At 38.1% G+C, this 18,871-nt stretch overlaps 1 protein-coding gene across 3 annotated transcripts in view; it reads left to right on the forward strand.

Annotated features, from left to right (window-relative positions):
- GUCY1A2 (guanylate cyclase 1 soluble subunit alpha 2) overlaps positions 1-18,871 on the forward strand; it is a 148,860-nt gene that overhangs the window by 15,900 nt on the left and 114,089 nt on the right. For all 3 annotated transcript variants that reach the window (XM_088069015.1, XM_005516229.3, XM_088069016.1), the window contains exon 4: positions 10,814-11,532. In XM_088069015.1, the coding sequence (XP_087925141.1) occupies positions 10,814-11,532 (719 nt within the window). The remainder of the gene's footprint in view (positions 1-10,813; positions 11,533-18,871) is intronic.

The raw sequence follows: 18,871 nt of genomic DNA on the forward strand, positions 1-18,871 counted from the left end.
TAGAAAGAGGTGGCATTTTGTATTTTGCATGTGTGGTTGTGGAGAGATTTTAGAACAAATTAAATTCTAAATGTGTCCAGTGTTAGTTACCTTTTTCTTAAAATTTTAAAATATTTGCATGCTAGCTGTCTAAAACAAATGCTGTGAGTGATAAGACAGGACTTAGGCAAAGCAGAGACTTTTCATGTTATCAGGTGCATATTAATATTATAAAAAGCCAGAGTAGACATTCAGTACTTGCTTCATCATGACACAAAGTGTGTGTTCTAAGAAACGGTTATGAATAATTTTTCACCTTCATAGTGCTTTTAAAGCAATATGCTAGTTCTAGTACCTCAGCATGGCTGAGTAACGTGCAACCTGTTTCTTCAGTGGTATCCTCACAATGCATGTTTATTAGGGGAAGACTGGACTTTTGGGACCAAAGTATAGGGATAACATCTAAGCATTACTGTCTTGGGGAACTATTAAAGTCGGCTTTGTTGAAAGTTAGGTTGCAGACACTTTTTCTTGGACAAGTTCACCTCTTAAAGAATGAGTTCTTAGCTAAAAAAACCCCTTCAGTATGAGCAAAACACTGAGATAATTTAAAAGCAATCCTTCTCCCTATCTGGGATAAGAACATAAGAGAATCAGCAGTAAACCCAGTTTCTTTTTTTTGATTGTAGCTCCTTTCACAACAGGTAAATAATTAATGGAGGCTGTGTAATTAATTCTCACATAGGCAGTTATTTTTCTTGTTGAATAAGGACTGGTAAGAGCCACCTCTGGGAAAGAGGGATATAACCACTGGGGTGTGTACCTAGAGAAACTGGCATTGCTGAGGCAGGAGTCAAGCACGAATCTGACTGTGATGAAGGCTAGAGAAACTGTTGAACCAAATCTGGCTCTTAGTTTATTTGTATGAGTAGTAAGAGGCACTTGCTGTCTAGGGCTGGAGGAAAATGTTTCCTTAAAGATCCTTGAAAGCATCTTCCTGCTCTCTGACGTTAGATACTGCCAAAACGATTCACCTCTTCCAGTCTTCTAACCACCTCTAAAATAGTCATTTGGCATTCCTTATTCATCAGAAGAGTGCAAATGCTGAGATCATTGGTAAGCTTTGAAGACTGTGAGCAGATGCTTCACACTGTGGTCCTGGTTCACTTCACTGCTCACAGGGAAGTGCTGACTGCAAGCTGTTCACTCAGCTCAATGCATGTGATTTATCATGTATGAATACTGCAATTTTCCTGTTGTCAAGTCAGCACTAAAGTGTGTCACCATCTTCCTGCAGCACAAGGACTTGATTCTCCTTGGCTCCTTGCTGAGTTGCTCTGCTGCAAGTCTAGATAGCGATAGAAGTCTCCCTGCTTTAAAACACTGTAATTAAAGGAACCCATGTCTATTATGTTCAATATGCTCCGTAATGTCCATTATGCTGTAAACTGTGTGTGGTACCAGATCAGTCACACAGTTTTCCTTTGCAGTGACAGCTTCTGAGGCAGGAGGATTTAATTTAACTTTCAAACCTCTCAAAAATAGTCCAGACAGCTTTGTGATGGACTCTGCTTTCATTAATTGGTGCATGCATCCTTTTACACTGTCCTTCACAAACATATAGAAACAAAAAATCCTTTAGGTTGAAAAAGATCTTTAAGATTATCAAGTCCAATTGTTCATGCAGCACTGCTAAGTCCACCAGTAAACTCTGTTCAGAGGAGATTGACAGTGTTGGTTTGAACTTATTTTAGAAATAATGATAAGAGAAAGATGTCCAGGATGAAGTATGTTATGTGGATTACTACATTTCTTTCTTAGGTGACTATAAACTCATACTGAGATATGCTAGAGAGAAAAGTTGTATCGGAAGAGATTTCTTATTTGACCTTTGGCAAGTTTTTATCCTTTCTCTGCCTCAATTTCCCATCTGTACAATGGAGATAACAGGATTTTTTAAAACCCTTTAAACCATATGTCAATGCTATTCAGATTTCAACCTTCTAGAAGTAAAGGCATTTTCATACCCTTTGTACATTCAGCATTTTGAGAAATGGCAGTAAATCTCGTTTGGGATTGCTTTTGTCCTCATGATTTAAAATAATTTGATCTCAAGTAAGATCAGAGTGTGCATTTTTACTTCAATGCTGCCAGAATAAAGCAGAAGACGTTCATGTAGCTGCAAATTAAAACTTTAGCAACAGGAAATTACAGATGAAAACTTTTTTCTTGTTCTATAACTACTATTGTAAGGAATTTATTCCGGGACATGAAGCCTTTATGACCTATCTCCTGTTTATTTTTCTGGCAGATATTCAAAGAAGGTCTGTGCTACTGAGCTTTACAAAACAGTAGAGAAATGCCCAATTTTCCTTTTTGAACCCCACCCAGTACTTCCAATATATCACATGATATTTCTCACATCCCAAATGCACGTAGCAGATAAAAATTGTACACCCTTCACCTCATCTCCTCCAACCACTCTATTCAGACACTGCAAACAATAGCCTTTGAAAACATGAACTATTTTGCACTCTTCAGTCCTTCACAGGGAAGAAAAAGAAAGGAATCTTCACTAAGGCAGTTCCCTTCTAAATGGCATTGGTATTTCCTTTGGATCCTCTTTGCATCTTGCTGAGGAGCTTTATAATCTGTCCTCACTTTGATAGTAAGACTAATGAAAATAACCTGAATTTGTAAAGTCACATAAAAAGAGCTGTTGTGCAAAATCTGCAAAGCAGCAGAAGCTATTCATACCCAGTTTCTAACAATACGGAAGGAATGTCGTCTTTGAAGCTCATTTTTGAATTTTAGACTGCAATATCTAAATTGTATGTACTGCAGCACTGTGTTAGATACACTAGATAAATAACACTTGGTCACACAGTCCAAAGTTGAAAATGAATGTTGTCAGGTGTATCAGATCATTGTTTCAGTAGGAAGGCCTAGAGAAGTAATTTTACCTATCTGACTTGCCATTGCTTAAGATGCAGAAGAAAATTCTCCATTTTTTTTTAATTCAAGCAAATAATACTAGAATTACCTCATTTTCCTTAAAAAGTGCACAGCACATATCACTGGCTAAGTCACCTCTGCATGTGGACTCAAATGTATTGCAAGAATTTTTCCTATTAGGCATTTGTAACTTATGGGATAATAATGCGTTTCTTTTGATTTTGTTTCAGAGAGTGGTGTGAGGAATTTGCTTGTCTGTCTGTCTATCTGGGCATCTTCTGTTTGGAGTATGATATGGTGCAATGGCAATTCCCTAGGGATTCCCTAATATCCTGGTGATAAGTTGTATGGAATCCCAGCCCAGAGCCCTGTTCTATCAGGGAGATAAATCATGTTTCTGGATTCAGCCTCCCCAAGACACCGAGGAGGAGGTGGAATCCATTGTCAGTGTGAGGTTTTAGAGAGTTCTTGCTCTGGGTGACATTTGTTTGTCACTACCAAAGAGAACATGTGCTGCAGGCTGCTTTATATAGGGCAAATCACTTCATGCCTAAATATATCTTGCAGGGCTGATTCTTCATTTAGTACAAAGGGCATAATTCTGTAAAATCATTTGTTCTCTGTACATTTGTCAAAGTTAAAGAGCTATGTTTCCTTTATGAAACTAAGAAAATCTTAGCTCTTATAAGAGGCAATGGTGTAGAAGCTGTGTCAGGGCAGGTTTAGGCTGGATGTTAGGAAAAGGTTATTTACCCAGAGGGTAGCCGAGAGCTTCACTGTGGTGATGGCAGTTCAATTTGTATTGCTCCACAGCTGAGCACTTGGGAAGTGGTTACATCACCAAACCTGACATAATTCAAGAAGTGCTTGATATGATTCCTGTGGATGTCTTGTACAGGGTCAAGGGTTGGATTTTCATGATCCTTGTGGGTCCCTTCCAACTCAGAATATTCTATATTTCTACAATACTGTGTTCTTAAAGAGGAATAAATCTGGGATCATTCTGGTAGCTATTAAATAACTGCTGAGAAATACTATATTTGAAGAGGCAGGAAATAATTGAAAAGGAGGTGTCAGGACAGATCTTAGCCTGCTGTGCAATTAGACGAGGTGTAGTGTTTGGAAAAGGTAAACAAAGGTTTGGTACACTGACTTCTTGGGACATGTCTGAAGACTGTAAATGCTTAGATTTTGAAAGTATCTAAATTTCTGTCACTTCTTTGCACTAAGAACTACAGATAGTCATTAGGATGCAACTAATTTAGGATACACAGCCTGATTTATAATTAAAGTTGTTGGTTTACAAATGGTGTAAAAGGAAATGTTACACAGCCCAGAGGACTGGCAATACTAATGGATCTAATAATACTTTATCCTGGGGGGTCTAAGCTATACACACAGGGCTCCTATTATTTAGCAGATGTTACAGTGCACTGGCAGCACAAAAGTAATCTAAACAAAAAGCACGTAATTCATGTGATTTCAAAACTGAGATGAGTACATCTCAATTAGAAAAGGACAAACGTTTATACCAAATGGCCTTAGACATCCCACTCTTCTCAAATCAGAGCTATTTATTGTTAGAAAGCAGATGAGCTACCAGCAGATAATGAGTGGTTTGAAATTATGATGTACAATAGCATCTTGTAGAAGTCTATTTATAAAGAACATATTCTGGCCATGATTCATTGACTAAATGTAGGTGTTTGTCATTATCTGAGGTGCTGTGAGGTATCCTGTGGCCTCTGTCAGACCTTCAGAAATATGTAGGTCTCCCTTAGGTCCCTCATCTTGGCAGACAGAGTAACTATCTGTTGGTTCTTTTGTAGATGTTGTGGATGTCTTATGAAGACTCCAGGAGCATTAGACTTCTATATTTAGTCAGATGAGTCGAGCCCTTTATATATGTGAGGAGTTATGAGAGATGATTTTGCATTTCATGGGAAGAGTTTTTAGATTCCATTGCAATTTTATTCATTTCAGGAAATGCATTTCTACTCCCTATGTTAATTCAAAGACATATATATTTATGTAAATGAAAAAAAGCGAATGAAAAAAATCCTTATTACCGTTTAATCTCTCAAGTTAACATGAAACAAACCTGATCTGCCTAATTTTTAGGAACTACCAATCTAATATAAAAATGCTATCTGGATTCCCTAGATGATACAAATTCACTGTCATAATGAAGTGAAAGTAGGAATTTATACAGTAATTACATACTGGTACTCACTTATAAGCCCAATGATTCATCTAATGTACCTTCAGCATTAGTGTATTCACAAGAAAACCTTTTTTTATTCAGAGACTAAACGTTGCTTTTCCTACCATCTGAAATCATTCTTTGGAATTCTGAACTGCCACCTGTCTTTCTGTCCACTGGTCTGTTTAAGGAAAAATGTTACTGATGCCAAAAATTTGATAATCCAAAAACATTTAAGAGATACTTGCTATAACTGAAGGTGGCAAATTCTGCTTCTGTTCACAGTATGAGTTCTGGAATTGCATATTTAATTGTTCCAATCCCTTAAGGTTTGGTATTTACAGATTCTGAGTGGTATCTCAGAAAAAAAACAACATGTTTTTCAATGCCAAATGAGTCAGATGCTGGCCACTCTGCAGCCATTGTCTTCATTATTTACTTTTAGGAAAAACTGGATGGCTTATAACTGCTTCTGCATGCTGTACCAATTAATGGATTACATTGGTTTTTTATCGCATCACATCAAATCTTTTTATCACATCAGATTTTTTTATCTTCTGATTATTTCTCAAGAGCCTATGATTTGCGATTTTCTTTACGGGAACAGATTCTTACCTAATTTCTCCACTTCGTAAGGTACAAAATACTTAAAAATATTGTATTAATTCCCTGACATTTTGTAGTGTGTTTTCAGTTGACATTAACTGCTGAAAAGAAAGTGAAGACCTTTAGCTAGCATGTTATTACAGGATGAAGTCATCTATTTCTGCTCCAGTTCAGTGAAATGCTTAATTTGTACTTTGAACCTGTGCTTAAAGACTTTGGTAATTTTGGATCGTGCTAGCAAATACAGGATCCCTTCTCTTAATGTCTTTGAGACACATTTTCAAAGAATAATAATTTTTCACAGATCCAAAAGTGCTTTTTAGTGGAGGTCTATAGCAATATTTTCATTTTGTGGTTGCTTTGCCTCAAATTTCAATGTGCATATTTAGTTCCTCTCCAATATGGACTAGAATAAAAGTGACATTGTAAGGAAAAGCAACAAAAAGAAACTACTATGAAAAAAACATTGAAGTTAAGATGTGATTTGTTTTCCCTACATAGATTAAGTCGTAGGAACACAGTAGATCCCTCTCCAGAAGGAAAACAAATTGAGAGTAATGAATTTTTAGAGCTTCATTTACTATATTAGTAGAAGGTTTGTAAAAAAAGCAGATGTTCAAAATAACAAGTTACTTCAGTTGGGGAGCAGCAGAGAGTGTTGGGATGATTTTTGGTTTCTTTTGTATTATTACCACTTAGTGGAATGTCCCGGTGAACCAAGGAAGAAGTTTTCCTCTGTATTAATTGCAAGGCAGGGCTCATTAGGAAGCCGTGTTGGGGCCATACATGAGGTGATAAGGGAGTGCAGTGGCCTCTGCGTTTGGAAATGCTGAGCCCTCATACAGGTCTCAAATATTATTTCTTTTTCTTGGAATCTGAATGAAAATTTTGCTTAGAGTTCCACAGTGAAAAAGGAAGAATGGAAATGCTGCCTTTTCAGAATGGAATAGCAGATTGTCAGTTTCGATGAACAGAAGTTGACTCATGTTTTCAATGCCATATTCAATTTGAATTATTCCATTGCAAAATCAAACAGAAAAACAATTGTACAATTATTCAACAATTGAACATGAGATGAGTTTGAAAAGAGTGGACTTTTTATGTAGATGCATAATCTGAAGATTATAAAAAGATTATTTTGATTTTGTCTATTCTCAGCATAAAAGAAAAAACAGGAAGTACCATATATTGAAACTGGAAATCATAATGAATGTAATTTTTAAAGATAACAACTAGCCCATGGAAGTCTCCTAATGTAATAAAATATGCCCCATAGAGAGTTCTGGAATTCTTTTCTTTTAGCATGAAGATTTTTTACCTGTAATAAAACTATCTCCCAGTCTGGTATCATCCTGAATTTATCTGGGATAGAGTTAATTTCTCCTCAGTAGCTGGTACACTGCTGTGTTTTGGATTGAGTATGAGAATAATGTTGATAACGCACTGATGTTTTGGTTGTTGCTAAGTAGTGTTAATCCTAAGCCAAGGACTTTTTTTGTGTCCCTCACTCTGTCAATGAGGAGGGGCACAAGAAAGCTGGGAAGGAGCCCAGCTGAGACCCAGATAAGCCAGTGGGACATTCCACAGCATTAGAATTTCATGCCCAGTATATAAACTGGGGGAGTGACCTGGACCAGGACAGGGACTGTCAGTGGTGGTGAGCAATTGCATTGGGCATCACTTGTCTTAGCGTGTGGGGTTTTTTTTCTTTGTCTCTTATCATCATTATTACTATTTACTATTATTATTATTACTATTATTATATTTTCCTTTTGTTTAAATTATTAAACTGTTCTAATCTCAACCTACAAGTTTTACTTTTGATTCTTCTCCCCATTTTGCCATGGTAGAGGGCTGAGCAAGTGACTGTATGGTGTTTACTTGCCAGCTCAGCTTAAACCACAACAGCTATGTGTAGGAATATGGGCAGGGAGAAAATCCACAGAAGATATGAAAAAGATTAGGATAATTTATGTAGTAGCAAGTGAAAAGGTTATACTGAAGTACATACAGAATTAGTTCTAGGTGAGCATCTGTTCATCATTTGTTTCAATAAGAGAGGCAGGAATAATTCAGTAAAAATACATATAGAATATTTTGTGCAATTTTGCACAAAGACATCACTGAAGCCAATAGCTTTGCAAAGAAATACAGAAAAATTTAGTCTGTGTTTGTGTAATGGGAAATTATTAAATAAATATTTTTAATTTAAAGATAGACATCATGCATCATAGAAAAATTAATGTCTTGTTGGTAAGGCTAAGGAAGAAACTTCCTTGATAGGAACATTATGATTTTTGGTTTTGAAGGTTGCTTGACTGATTTTAATTTTCTTAGTATATCACAATGTCTGTTATTGTAGAGAAAATTCATGACTAACACAGACCAGCAGTTTGGTTGTTTGGTCACATCCATTTTTCTATTAGAGTTGATCTGATTTTCTGCTGGTAGTCTATGTAACTCAATTCAAAGCTCAAATGTTTTTAAAAGCAGTGGCACGTCCTCGAGCCAGGTCATTTACCTGAATTTCATGGTATAATTCATGTTGCTTGCGGTCAGTTTGTTGCATCCAGAGTGAGTGGCCAGTTCTCCAGCGTGGACAACAAGACCAGTCTAAGACAATCAGCAAAACCTCAGGCCAGATACTGAGAGAGTTCCCAGTAATGATAATGAGGTGAGGCTCACATACATAGCAGCAGGGTCCTGAAGTGATCACTTCTGCAAACCTCATTTGCAGGCAGTGGTGCCAGGGCAGCTGCTTCTCTGTATCTGTATAATTCACTTGAAAGGCAGTTTACCTGTGCCGTCTTTTGGGTGGCTTTGTGGGATGTATCTGTATGAATATCCCATGGGTTTCTGACGCTGTCCTGTTCTTTTCTGCAATCTTACAGCCTCGGGTGCCCCTGCTAGACTGCTTACTTTTACACACAGACTTCTGAAGGTTGCTCACACTTCACTATACAGGACAATGAGATTTAAAAAATGAATATCTTTGTTGTGCATATCTCGTTTGTGCATACATATGAATATGACGATTTCTTAGCTCTTTGATATTAATATCCAGTTATGACATTATTGGTATGGGTTAGAATTTAATTCTTTTTGGATTATAGTGAGTATTTTTTGGTAAGATACTACAATACCATGTTACGCAGATGTAATGGTAATGAGTCAGGAATTGGCACACAGTCTTCTGAGTCAGGATATTGTGGCATTGTGTACCAGAGGTACTTTCTTTTGGCTTAGCCGCAGAGCTGACCATCTGTGGTCATAAAAGATCCTGGGAATATTTTTGTAATAACCTAGTTTAGTGACCAAATTTCTTTATGAGTAATGGCATTTGAATGAACTTTCCCAAATTATTGCTATTACTTCTTTTATAAAATATGCTTTGTCATATTTATATATATAATTTATGCATTTTAATTTGCTATGAATCATATGTCATTGCAGACTGTAAAGCTGGGGAACACTTAAATCCCTTGTGAATACTGATTGTGTTAACTATGCCTGTATACATAGGCAGTTCAGATACTGCCTTGAGATAATTAAAGGTTATTGTCTGCAAACAACATGACTTCTGTCCCCTGTTATATCTCGGGTACAAAATTCACTAACCAGTCTGTTCTTCCCAAATGAAAAGCTTAGAAGCAGTCTAAACAGTGAGAGATTCAGTGATCTGCTGGGATATTACCAATATTATAAAGCATGCTGAATACACATTAAAAAAAAGGGCCTGTTGTGTCCTCAGGAAAGAAATAACTGACCTTCATTTCTGGTCAAATTCAAGATAAATTTCAAGGTATTTGACTAGTCGACTGACATGTAATTCTATGTGATTTCAATCGTATATTCAGTTAATTCAATGTAGTGAAGAAACTATGCTGTTAATTCCTGTATTAATTTCTTTTGAAAACTCTGGATATTTATAAGTCACATAGAGCTGACTAATACTTATTTTTATTCTGTTACATCTTAAAACAATACAAACATCTGATTAATTTTATAACTTTTCTATGATATGAGGATTATATCATAGTAGAGTTGAAACTTAATAGAGTGTATCTTCCTTAAAATAAGACGGAGGAACATGCTTGGTAACCATCTCAAAATTATTTTTTTGTAGGTTATCCTTAAAACTGTAAATAACAAACTGAAACAGGATTTGATAAAAATTTCCAGTACTAGTATTTTTTTCATCCTTTCAGCAATGCTAGCCTTATCACCTCTGTCAGTCAAAACCTTTTGAATTTTTTTGATAGAAACTTGAAGTGACATTGTGAGATATTGCAGAGCTGTCCCATCTACTAGCTGTGTAGAGGCAGCTAGTAGATGGTCAGTAGATGAGCTGCTTTTAAGAGGCAGGGTTTTATTAAAGATGGGTGACTGTAGGTAAAAGCTTGTAATAAAAAGGTTTTGCTCTCCTTTGCAAGCAACAAAAAATAAGTAATTGTTTCTTTGTATCTTGTAGCAGTGTCCAATGACTATAATGAGAAAAGTATTTTGGCTAAAAGACCCCTTCAATGCTCACAATCCCCATTTGCCAGCTATTAAAAGTGTAATCTGACTGCAGGGCTTTACATTGTGGATGGGAAGCCAAACAACTGACTTAGAGTCCCGTCTTACTCTTTAAGCAGCTGGGCAGAGCTGGGTGCTTTACAGAGGGAATGAACAGAGGGGCTGTTAGAGTGGAAGCATCATTTGTAGCCAGGTCAGCAGAGGAAGGGATGCAGCCATGCCAAGGTGCATTTACACAGTGTCCTGGATGTGACATGCAAAGGTCTGGGAAATTGTAATGGAGACTGGCTGCAGTGGGGAAAAGGAAACAGGCCCGCTAATAACTGGCTGGGACAGGTAAGAGAATATTGGGAAATCAAGCTGAAAGAATGAGGACTTAAAAAAATAGCTTCTAGGGTTGTTCCCAACCACCACAGAGATCTCTGGATAGGTATCTAGTGAAAAAACTGTTCTCACTAATTTGGAAAAATACTGGGCAAATAGAGGAAAAAGGGAAAATGTGACACAGTAACAATACTATGTTGTTGATATCAGTGTCTCATTGTCCTATAGGTCTGAAGTTTGAGGAAATGCAAGAAAAGTTTGGGGAGGAATTCTTCAATATCTGCTTTGACGAGAATGAAAGAGTTCTTCGAGCTGTAGGTGGAACCCTTCAAGACTTCTTCAATGGCTTTGATGCTTTGCTGGAGCATATTAGAACTTCATTTGGAAGACAGGCCACCCTGGAATCTCCTTCTTTCCTATGCAAAGAACTCCCTGAAGGCAATCTCATGCTTCATTATTTTCACCCACACCAGATTGTGGGATTTGCAATGACAGGAATGATAAAAGCAGCAGCAAAGAAGATTTACCGCTTGGAAGTAGAAGTAGAACAGGTCACAAATGATAAGTTGTGTTCAGAGGGGACAAACCCAGGTAACTGCAGTTGTTTGACTTTCCTTATCAAAGAACATGAAAATGCAAATACCACAAAAGCACTTCCACCAGGAACTTCCCAGTCCCCCTTAGACCTGAGGATTAGTATCAGCACCTTCTGCAGAGCTTTCCCCTTTCACCTGATGTTTGATCCAAACATGCTGGTTCTCCAGCTTGGAGAAGGTCTTAGGAAGCAGCTCAGATGTGACACTCATAAAACCCTGAAATTCCAAGACTGCTTTGACATAGTCTCTCCTAAAATCAGTGCCACATTTGAACGAGTTCTCCTGAGGTTATCTACACCCTTTGTCATTCGGACCAAACTTGAGGATTCTGATTCTGAAAGTAAAGATAAGGTAAGAATATTAATTTGGAAGTGGGTGTGCTTATATGTGTGTCATGGGAGAAGATTTTTTGCTCAGAGAAAAGCAGCTCAAGTCCTGTGTACTCTGGAAAGCCCACTCATGCCTTGCAAACAGGGGCTAAGTGATATTCCCCAGCCAAGTGAATATTTTCCTAGATTATTTATAAGCTTTGCTTGTGAAGTTGTAGCAAATTGTGACATTTCCATTCAGAAAATTTTGCATGGTGGTGTTGAATAGTATAGCTTGAATAGAAGGGTAAGCAATTTTACAAAATACCTGTACCTAATCCTTAATTTCACACCAGCTATATTATGATAAGAATAGTTTTTAAGCCATTTTCTAGGGACTAGCTTGAAGTATTTATTCTGAAAGATTCTCACTGCAGGTTTTTCATTGCTGCCTTACTACATCTTATTTCCCTGTTTTGGAATGCTGCTTTCCTATGGGTTTCGTCTTACCTCTCACCCTGCACTCAAGAAAACCAGAGCTTTAAGTGGTACCAAGTACCACTTAGGCCAGTTTTATTGTGTTCCAGTCATTAAAATAGGCACTTGTCCTCCTACACTGTCTCTTTCCCCAGTGTTTTAGGAGAGACCTATCTTAACCAGTGAGCCCTAGGTTGAGTTCAGTGCATTCAGCTGAGTAAGCTGAGAACATGTCTTCCATGTGGAGTTCTCCAGTGGTTGGATGGAATTTGTCTCAATGCCTATCCTTGAATTACAGAAAAGTTTTTTGGTGTGAGGTAGGGTTCCAGGATTTATGCACCGAAGTATTTGTACTTAATGCTAACATTAAAACTTGCTTAAAGGCTTGAAAGTCTTGGTGCCTGGGAAATAATGCTGCCCTAAATGGAACTGGATGATCTTTAAGGTCCCTTCCAGCCCACTCAATTCTATGGTTTTATGATTCTAAGATGATTCAAAATATAGTTACTTCTTACAGCAGCAATATTTCCAGCTCCTTTTTGGCACTATACTTTAGCATCAAAAAGTGTATGTCTAGTGCATTTTCCTCTGGAAATGAGAAACAAACTGTTGCTTTTCATTTTGTATTAGTTGATGTAATTCAACCTTCCTAAAACCAAAAGAGAGTTTAAGAATCTGTCCTCAGTGCCATCCTGGCCTTTTATTGCAAGAAGGAAACGAGGTGTGAAAGGTGTGGAGGTGTTGGGTCTGAGCTACCTTATGACACACTTGTTTCTCCTTTGAAAGAGTCTGGTTTCATGATGTTTAATGCAGAACACACCTATCCCTCTCAGAAACCTTCCCTTCCCCAGGGCAGAGTCGGAGCCCTTTGAGTGTCTTCTGCTCTTCATGAATCTGCTGCAAATCACTCTGAAGAGGAAGGAGATTTAGGTGGGGGAAGGAGGCTTTCAAAACCTTTTTCCCTATTTAAGTTAAACACACAAATTTTTCATATGCTTGTGGCTTACTCTGAGGAAAGTGGCATGAGTAGGGCTTGCTGGAGGCAGGATTTTAGATTAGGCAGTACTAGCACCAGAGAAGCAGGTGGAAGGGGATGACAGGAAAGGAAATCCTTTGCCTGCCAGCATTTAGGAGAAAAAGTTTATCTTGAAGAGTAAGATGAGGCAAAAGGGTGATGGTGAGGTGCAGGGGAGCTGTTGTGCTGCAGGCATGGGAATTAATTTTAGAGTATCAGTTTATCTGAAGAGGTATTTTCTTCAGTCTCACCCATTTGATAAGCATTTAATTTTTTTTGCACGTGAACAGTTAAAAATAAGCTCAGCATATGATGTGTTTTGCTAGATATTCCCCCCTTTTTTTTAATTACACAGATTCATAGGCTGTGGTTGACTTGCTTACATAGATTTTGAGAGGAGGGACATAGCAATACAGTTTATGTCATGCTCAAGTCCTTTATGGATAAAAAAAGTAGACTGAGCCTTGGGAACTGCATGCTGCATTATTTTCCCATAGCTCATGTCACTCATTTAGCTCATGTTGGAATTCTTTTCAATTTGCCAACTTGTTTGGAAGTTGAATGTTAGGCAGGTAGATCAGTGGCTGTAAGCATGACTCTGCTTAAAAGTTGACAATAACTGATAGACATTTCCCTATTTCTCTGCCACATACCTCTATTCAGTTCATAATCACATCCCACTTAGAGATATTTATCTTTTCTAAAAAAAATAAATCTGACTCTGCAATAACTGACAATTTTCAGGCTTGGTTATCTTAAATGGCAGCTGTAGGAATGTGACCTAGACAACTCTGCTGCAGTGTTGAAGCTGTTCAGGTGTCTTATTGCATTAAAAAAAATAAAAAGATTCAAAGGCTTTGCAGTGAGCAGTGGATGTTCCAGCCTCTCTTCAGAAAATGTTTATTTTCATTTAAATGCATAAAACATATTTTTTTTAGACTGGCAGTGAGAAAGACAGAATAAGAAAATAGTTTTCATTTAATCCCGACACCAGCTCTGTGTTCAGATGAAAGTAAGTCATAAATAATGATTGTTCCTTAACTAAATGCCTAGAAGCAAAATCAAAAAAAACACCTGTCCTGGATTTCAGGGTATTTAATGCTTGTCTGGTTTATTTAAAGGCTCATTTATGTGTTTCAATTTACTGGTATTTGAATCATTGGAATAAATAACACTGTCCTAAATTTCTGATATAAGGCTTGTGAGGTCTGGGTGATAGGTAGCACTTCCTGCAGAGCTGTATATGCATCTTTGCAGAAGCACACCCTCATGCATTAATATCTCAGCAAAGTTTTGTTAGATTGGTGTGTTACCAGCTGTTCCTTGGAGCCCAGAGCGTTTACAGTATCCCATTTGTTCTAGGGACCACAAAAAAAAAAAAAATTAAAAAAAAAAAAAAATCTCTACCTGAAGACCATGGACACCTAGTTTTAAATGTGATTTCCAACATCATGTTTCTTGTTTTCCCATGCAGATAAATGCTTGTTATTGGGTTTTTTCTTATGGCATGGTACTACCCACATGTTGAAGGGCCCTGTTGCTCTACTTCTTATACAAACATTTTGTTGTTTTTCACATTTCACTCTAATTTTTTTTTTTTGTGTGTGTGTGTTTAACCAGAGACCTTCACTAGCATCCAGCCAGATTTTCCAAATTTTGGATATTGTCCCAAAATAACAAGGTCACGATGTTTGCTGTTTAACCTCTCTAAGGAAACTCATTCTATACCTCTCTATGGGAGAAATTATTTATTGCAGTAATAAAAAATCAATTTATTATGACAATTAACCATTTGGGATTGATACCTTATGGCTTCACACATGGTTAATACAACTGTACTTCACAGAAGTTCCGTGAACGTTAGTGGAGTCACATATGGGATAAGAAATTAAATTCAGAGGGCTGAGTCTGAACTGGTGTGATGGAGTGTTCTGAAGTCCATGTCAAGCCCATCCACTGAGGTGAAGGTGCTGGCATGTGGGGGAGCTGATAACCCAGCAGTGCTTGTAGGGCAGTTTGGTGTCCCCCCACCATTTCCTGACCAGACAGAGGCTGGAAGCTCCTGACAGGTACATCCTGAGTGCAGTCATTTGCAGACTGTACTAATGAGCAAGGCCATCTGTGCCATGATATAAATACTCGTCTCCTTGACAGTACAGTGAGGTGGCTGGAGATGCTTCAATTTTTAGCTGAATGGGAACACAAGGAATGACTCTCCTGCTTTCACTCTTCTGGCACGTTCTCCTCACGTGCCCCCCGTGAACCATCAGTGCTGGGCAGATTGAGAGGAGATGGGGCTGCCCTCCCAGGGACTCACTGTCCCTGAGACCTCCATCCAGAGCCTGCCCTCTTGGTGCACACATTGACAGGATGGGCCCTGCCAGCACCTTTGGTGACACCGGTTTGTGGACCTGCATTTCCGAAACTGGGTTTCAGGTTCCCTGCCATATGCTGTGCAGCTGTATTTTCCTTGTTTTGGTGCTCTTCAGCTCAGACTAACAGCCCTTTTGCACATTTGAAATAAATCAGTTTTTGTAAGGATACTCACTGGCTTTTGACTTAGGCCTCTGAGCACTTTAGAAATTGTCTAAGAATAAAGCTGGCAATTAAAACTACATCACTGGATGTGTCCAGACTTTTTTTTTTTTTTAATGGAATGTATTTGCCTTGAATATTTTATTAAAATCATAACTTCCCAGTTATCAGTTCAGCAAAATGTGTTCTGGCAAGAAAATAACTTTAATTTATATGTGTGAGTTAGTTTTCTTTTCAGTAATTTTAGACATAAAATACTTTTATTAATGAAAAAAATTACCTTACAAATTATAATACAACATTTAAAATACAAAACACTGGGTTTGACAAAAATGACCTGCTGAATTTTTTATACTGGAAGAAATTCCAAATGCCACATATAATTCAGATTTATGAATGGCTTGAAGCTGTGTCAGGGAAGGTTCAGGCTGGATATTAGGAAAAGGTTCTTCATCCACAGAGTGGTTGTGCACTGGAACAAGCTCCCCAGGAAAGTGCTCGCAGCACTTGTCTGACAGAGTTCAAGAAGCATTTGGACAATGCTCTCAGGCACATGGTGTGATTCTTGGGACCATCCTGGGCAGGGCCAGGAGTTGGGCTTCGTTTATTCTTTTGGATGCCTTCCAACTCAGCATGTTCAGTGATTCAATGATGAAAAGTCCATCCAGACCAACATGCTGACTCTCACAGAGTCATAGACAATCCTTTATGAAACAGGTAAAATGAAGTTTAACGCCTGTCGTGTTGTCTGTGAAACACTCTCCTTGCTTTTAGCTCTCACGGGATGAAAGCATGTCCTCTTGCAGTGGTATCCAGGATGTGGCACAGGATAGCCCCCTCAGGACCGAGCCTCCATACTTTTCTCTAGCAACTTTTGAACCAGGGGAAGTTCATACTGTCAGCTTCTGTGGCATCCTGTGGACACAAGGTCTATTGTTTATTAGAAACTGAATGTTTCTGAATGAACTGAATGTGAATGTGAGACCCCTCTGGAAACTTCCAGCCGGGTGTGGACTTGGATTATGGAGTAAAACAGCTGGCAAAGAAGCCTGCTTGCCCCTTGCTTCAGCAAAGCACTTTCCCAGTGTGTTTTCCCAAGTGTGTTTGTTGATCATTGGAAACTAAAAAAGCAATGCTTTTTAAGTGCTGGAAGTATGCTGTCCCCCTTTTTATACTGAGTCAATTTTTTGTCTCCTTCTGTATTTTTAGTCTGGACCAGATGAATGAAACAAAGAGTCCTGACAGTAGCAGATTAATTTAAAACACACTGGACACAATCTTGTGTTTTGCTTTTGCTCTGTAACTGTTTTTCCTCCTCTCCTAATAAAATTAAAATGAAATGGCCTGAAAGTCATTCTGGCATAAGGAACATCTGTCACTTATGATCTAGGAATTCTGATTTTTTCCTGGAGCTGATTTATTCACAGTCAGTCAGCTTTTGACACTAAGCTCCCATTGCTTTGCAGGCTCATGGAGCTCATGGAATCAAATTTGTGTCTTCTGTTTCTGCTGATGCTAATATCCCACCCATTTGCTTGTTGAAATGTGTATGGACTTTGATGGTTTTTCAAGATGAATTGGATTGGCTGGCTTCACTGCTTCTAGATTGTGGTGGGTTATGAGAAACAATAGATGACATGACATTCTTATCTCATGAACAGTTGTGAGTTGGAGAACTTTAATGGTGTTGTGAAACTGGCCCAGAATTGTTAGTATTTCTACTTGCGGACAGGCCAATGAAAATGCCATTTTGAAAGTGTTTTCAGTGATAGGACCGAAAAGGTGTAGCAATCTAAAGTTAAAATACTTCTTTCTCATTCACATTAGCTGAAAAACAAAGAAGCTGTTTGGAAATGGTTTTAAGTGAAGTGGCTATTAAAATAATATGACTCCATGGTAAACTCTTCCCGTTTTATAATTTGTATAATGTTTTGATAAGGAAGCTGTTTGGACATGAAAATGTCCATACTTCTCTATTTGCTGCAAAACTTTTGAATGGGTTTCTAAACTACACTATGTCATAACTGGAACAAAATGCATTTCATTAATTTTTATATTACAAGATGGGAAGACTTAGACACAACTCAGTTTGATTTTCCGGAATGCATTTTTTCTTACCTTTGTTCCACTGACTAAAGTTGGTTATTCACAATGAATTTTCATGCTTTTCCTAATTTGCTTATCTGAGTTCTTAAATGAGTGTGCTTTTCATGGCATCTAACCTGAAGGGGTGTGATGTTAGTAAAAAAGCCCTTTTCATTGGCATGGTTGAATTAAAGCAGACACATTCAGTCACTCTGCCTTACTCTTTCCTGTCCTGGCACCTCCAGTTTGACAATGCATGAAGTCAGGCTAAGATTTTATTGATGTGTCTCTTTGCAGAGCCTGAATGGACTTAGAAGGAAAGGGAACAGCTGGAGTATTTCCCTGTGGATTGAGTGGGCTTTGTGCAGGAGCTCTCTCAAGTGCATGGGTGGGAAGGCAGAGCCTGTGAGAACACCTGGGTGTGCCTCTGAACATAAACACTGGGTTACATTGCTCTGAGGGGCAAGTGCTGGCACTACTTGTGTTGTCAGCTTTCAGCTGTAAGGCCAGTTCTACCGAGCAATTGCCAAACCTCCTGCTAACCCTGCTCCTGGAACATGCCCCGTGCCTGAAGGCAAGCCTGAGTTATCCCAGGTCACTTGAAGAACTGTCCTGCATGGCCAAAGAGCCCACACAAAAGAGAAAGCTTAATACTTTCTCCCTTCACCTTAAATTTTGTCTTCAAACCTCAGTTTGGGACCATGGAATTGCCTTCCTATTTGGTTTTGAGTGTAGCTTAGTAGTTTTGGATCAGTTTTTGACTGCTTACCTTGTTTCCTCCAATCATGTCTCATAAATATCTAGTCTTTTGAATTTAAATTGTATTTGACAGCATGGTTTTACTCTAAATACTAATTTATTCATGCTCACTGGGCATGCATCTTGTCGTGAATTTTTCATGCTTTATTTCCACAGAAGCAAAGCTCTGAAGTTTTGACACTCTCTATGAATCAAAAACTTTGTTGCTGTTTTGCTGGGTCATGGACCCAGATGGAATAAACAGTTAACAGAAAATTACTTTGCCTGAGACTTATACCTGCATTTGAGCTGTTTATATTCTGGGAATTATTCACAGATAATAATTCTGGGAATTATTCTGGGAATATAAACAGGGAATGTAGCTGAATCAGACACTGTAGATTTAGTAGGTCATAAAACTCTAATCAAGGAGAATACTGCTATGAAGTAACACCTGGTTTTGCATTAGGAATAATTATCAGTAGTATGAAAGAGTGAGATAATAGTGATTTGCTAAAGTCAAGACTCCAAA

The sequence above is a fragment of the Pseudopodoces humilis genome, chromosome 2 (assembly GCF_049639895.1).
Source record: "Pseudopodoces humilis isolate 2021_Gansu_Grassland_sample_001 chromosome 2, ASM4963989v1, whole genome shotgun sequence".
NCBI classification, from domain to species: Eukaryota; Metazoa; Chordata; class Aves; order Passeriformes; family Paridae; genus Pseudopodoces; species Pseudopodoces humilis.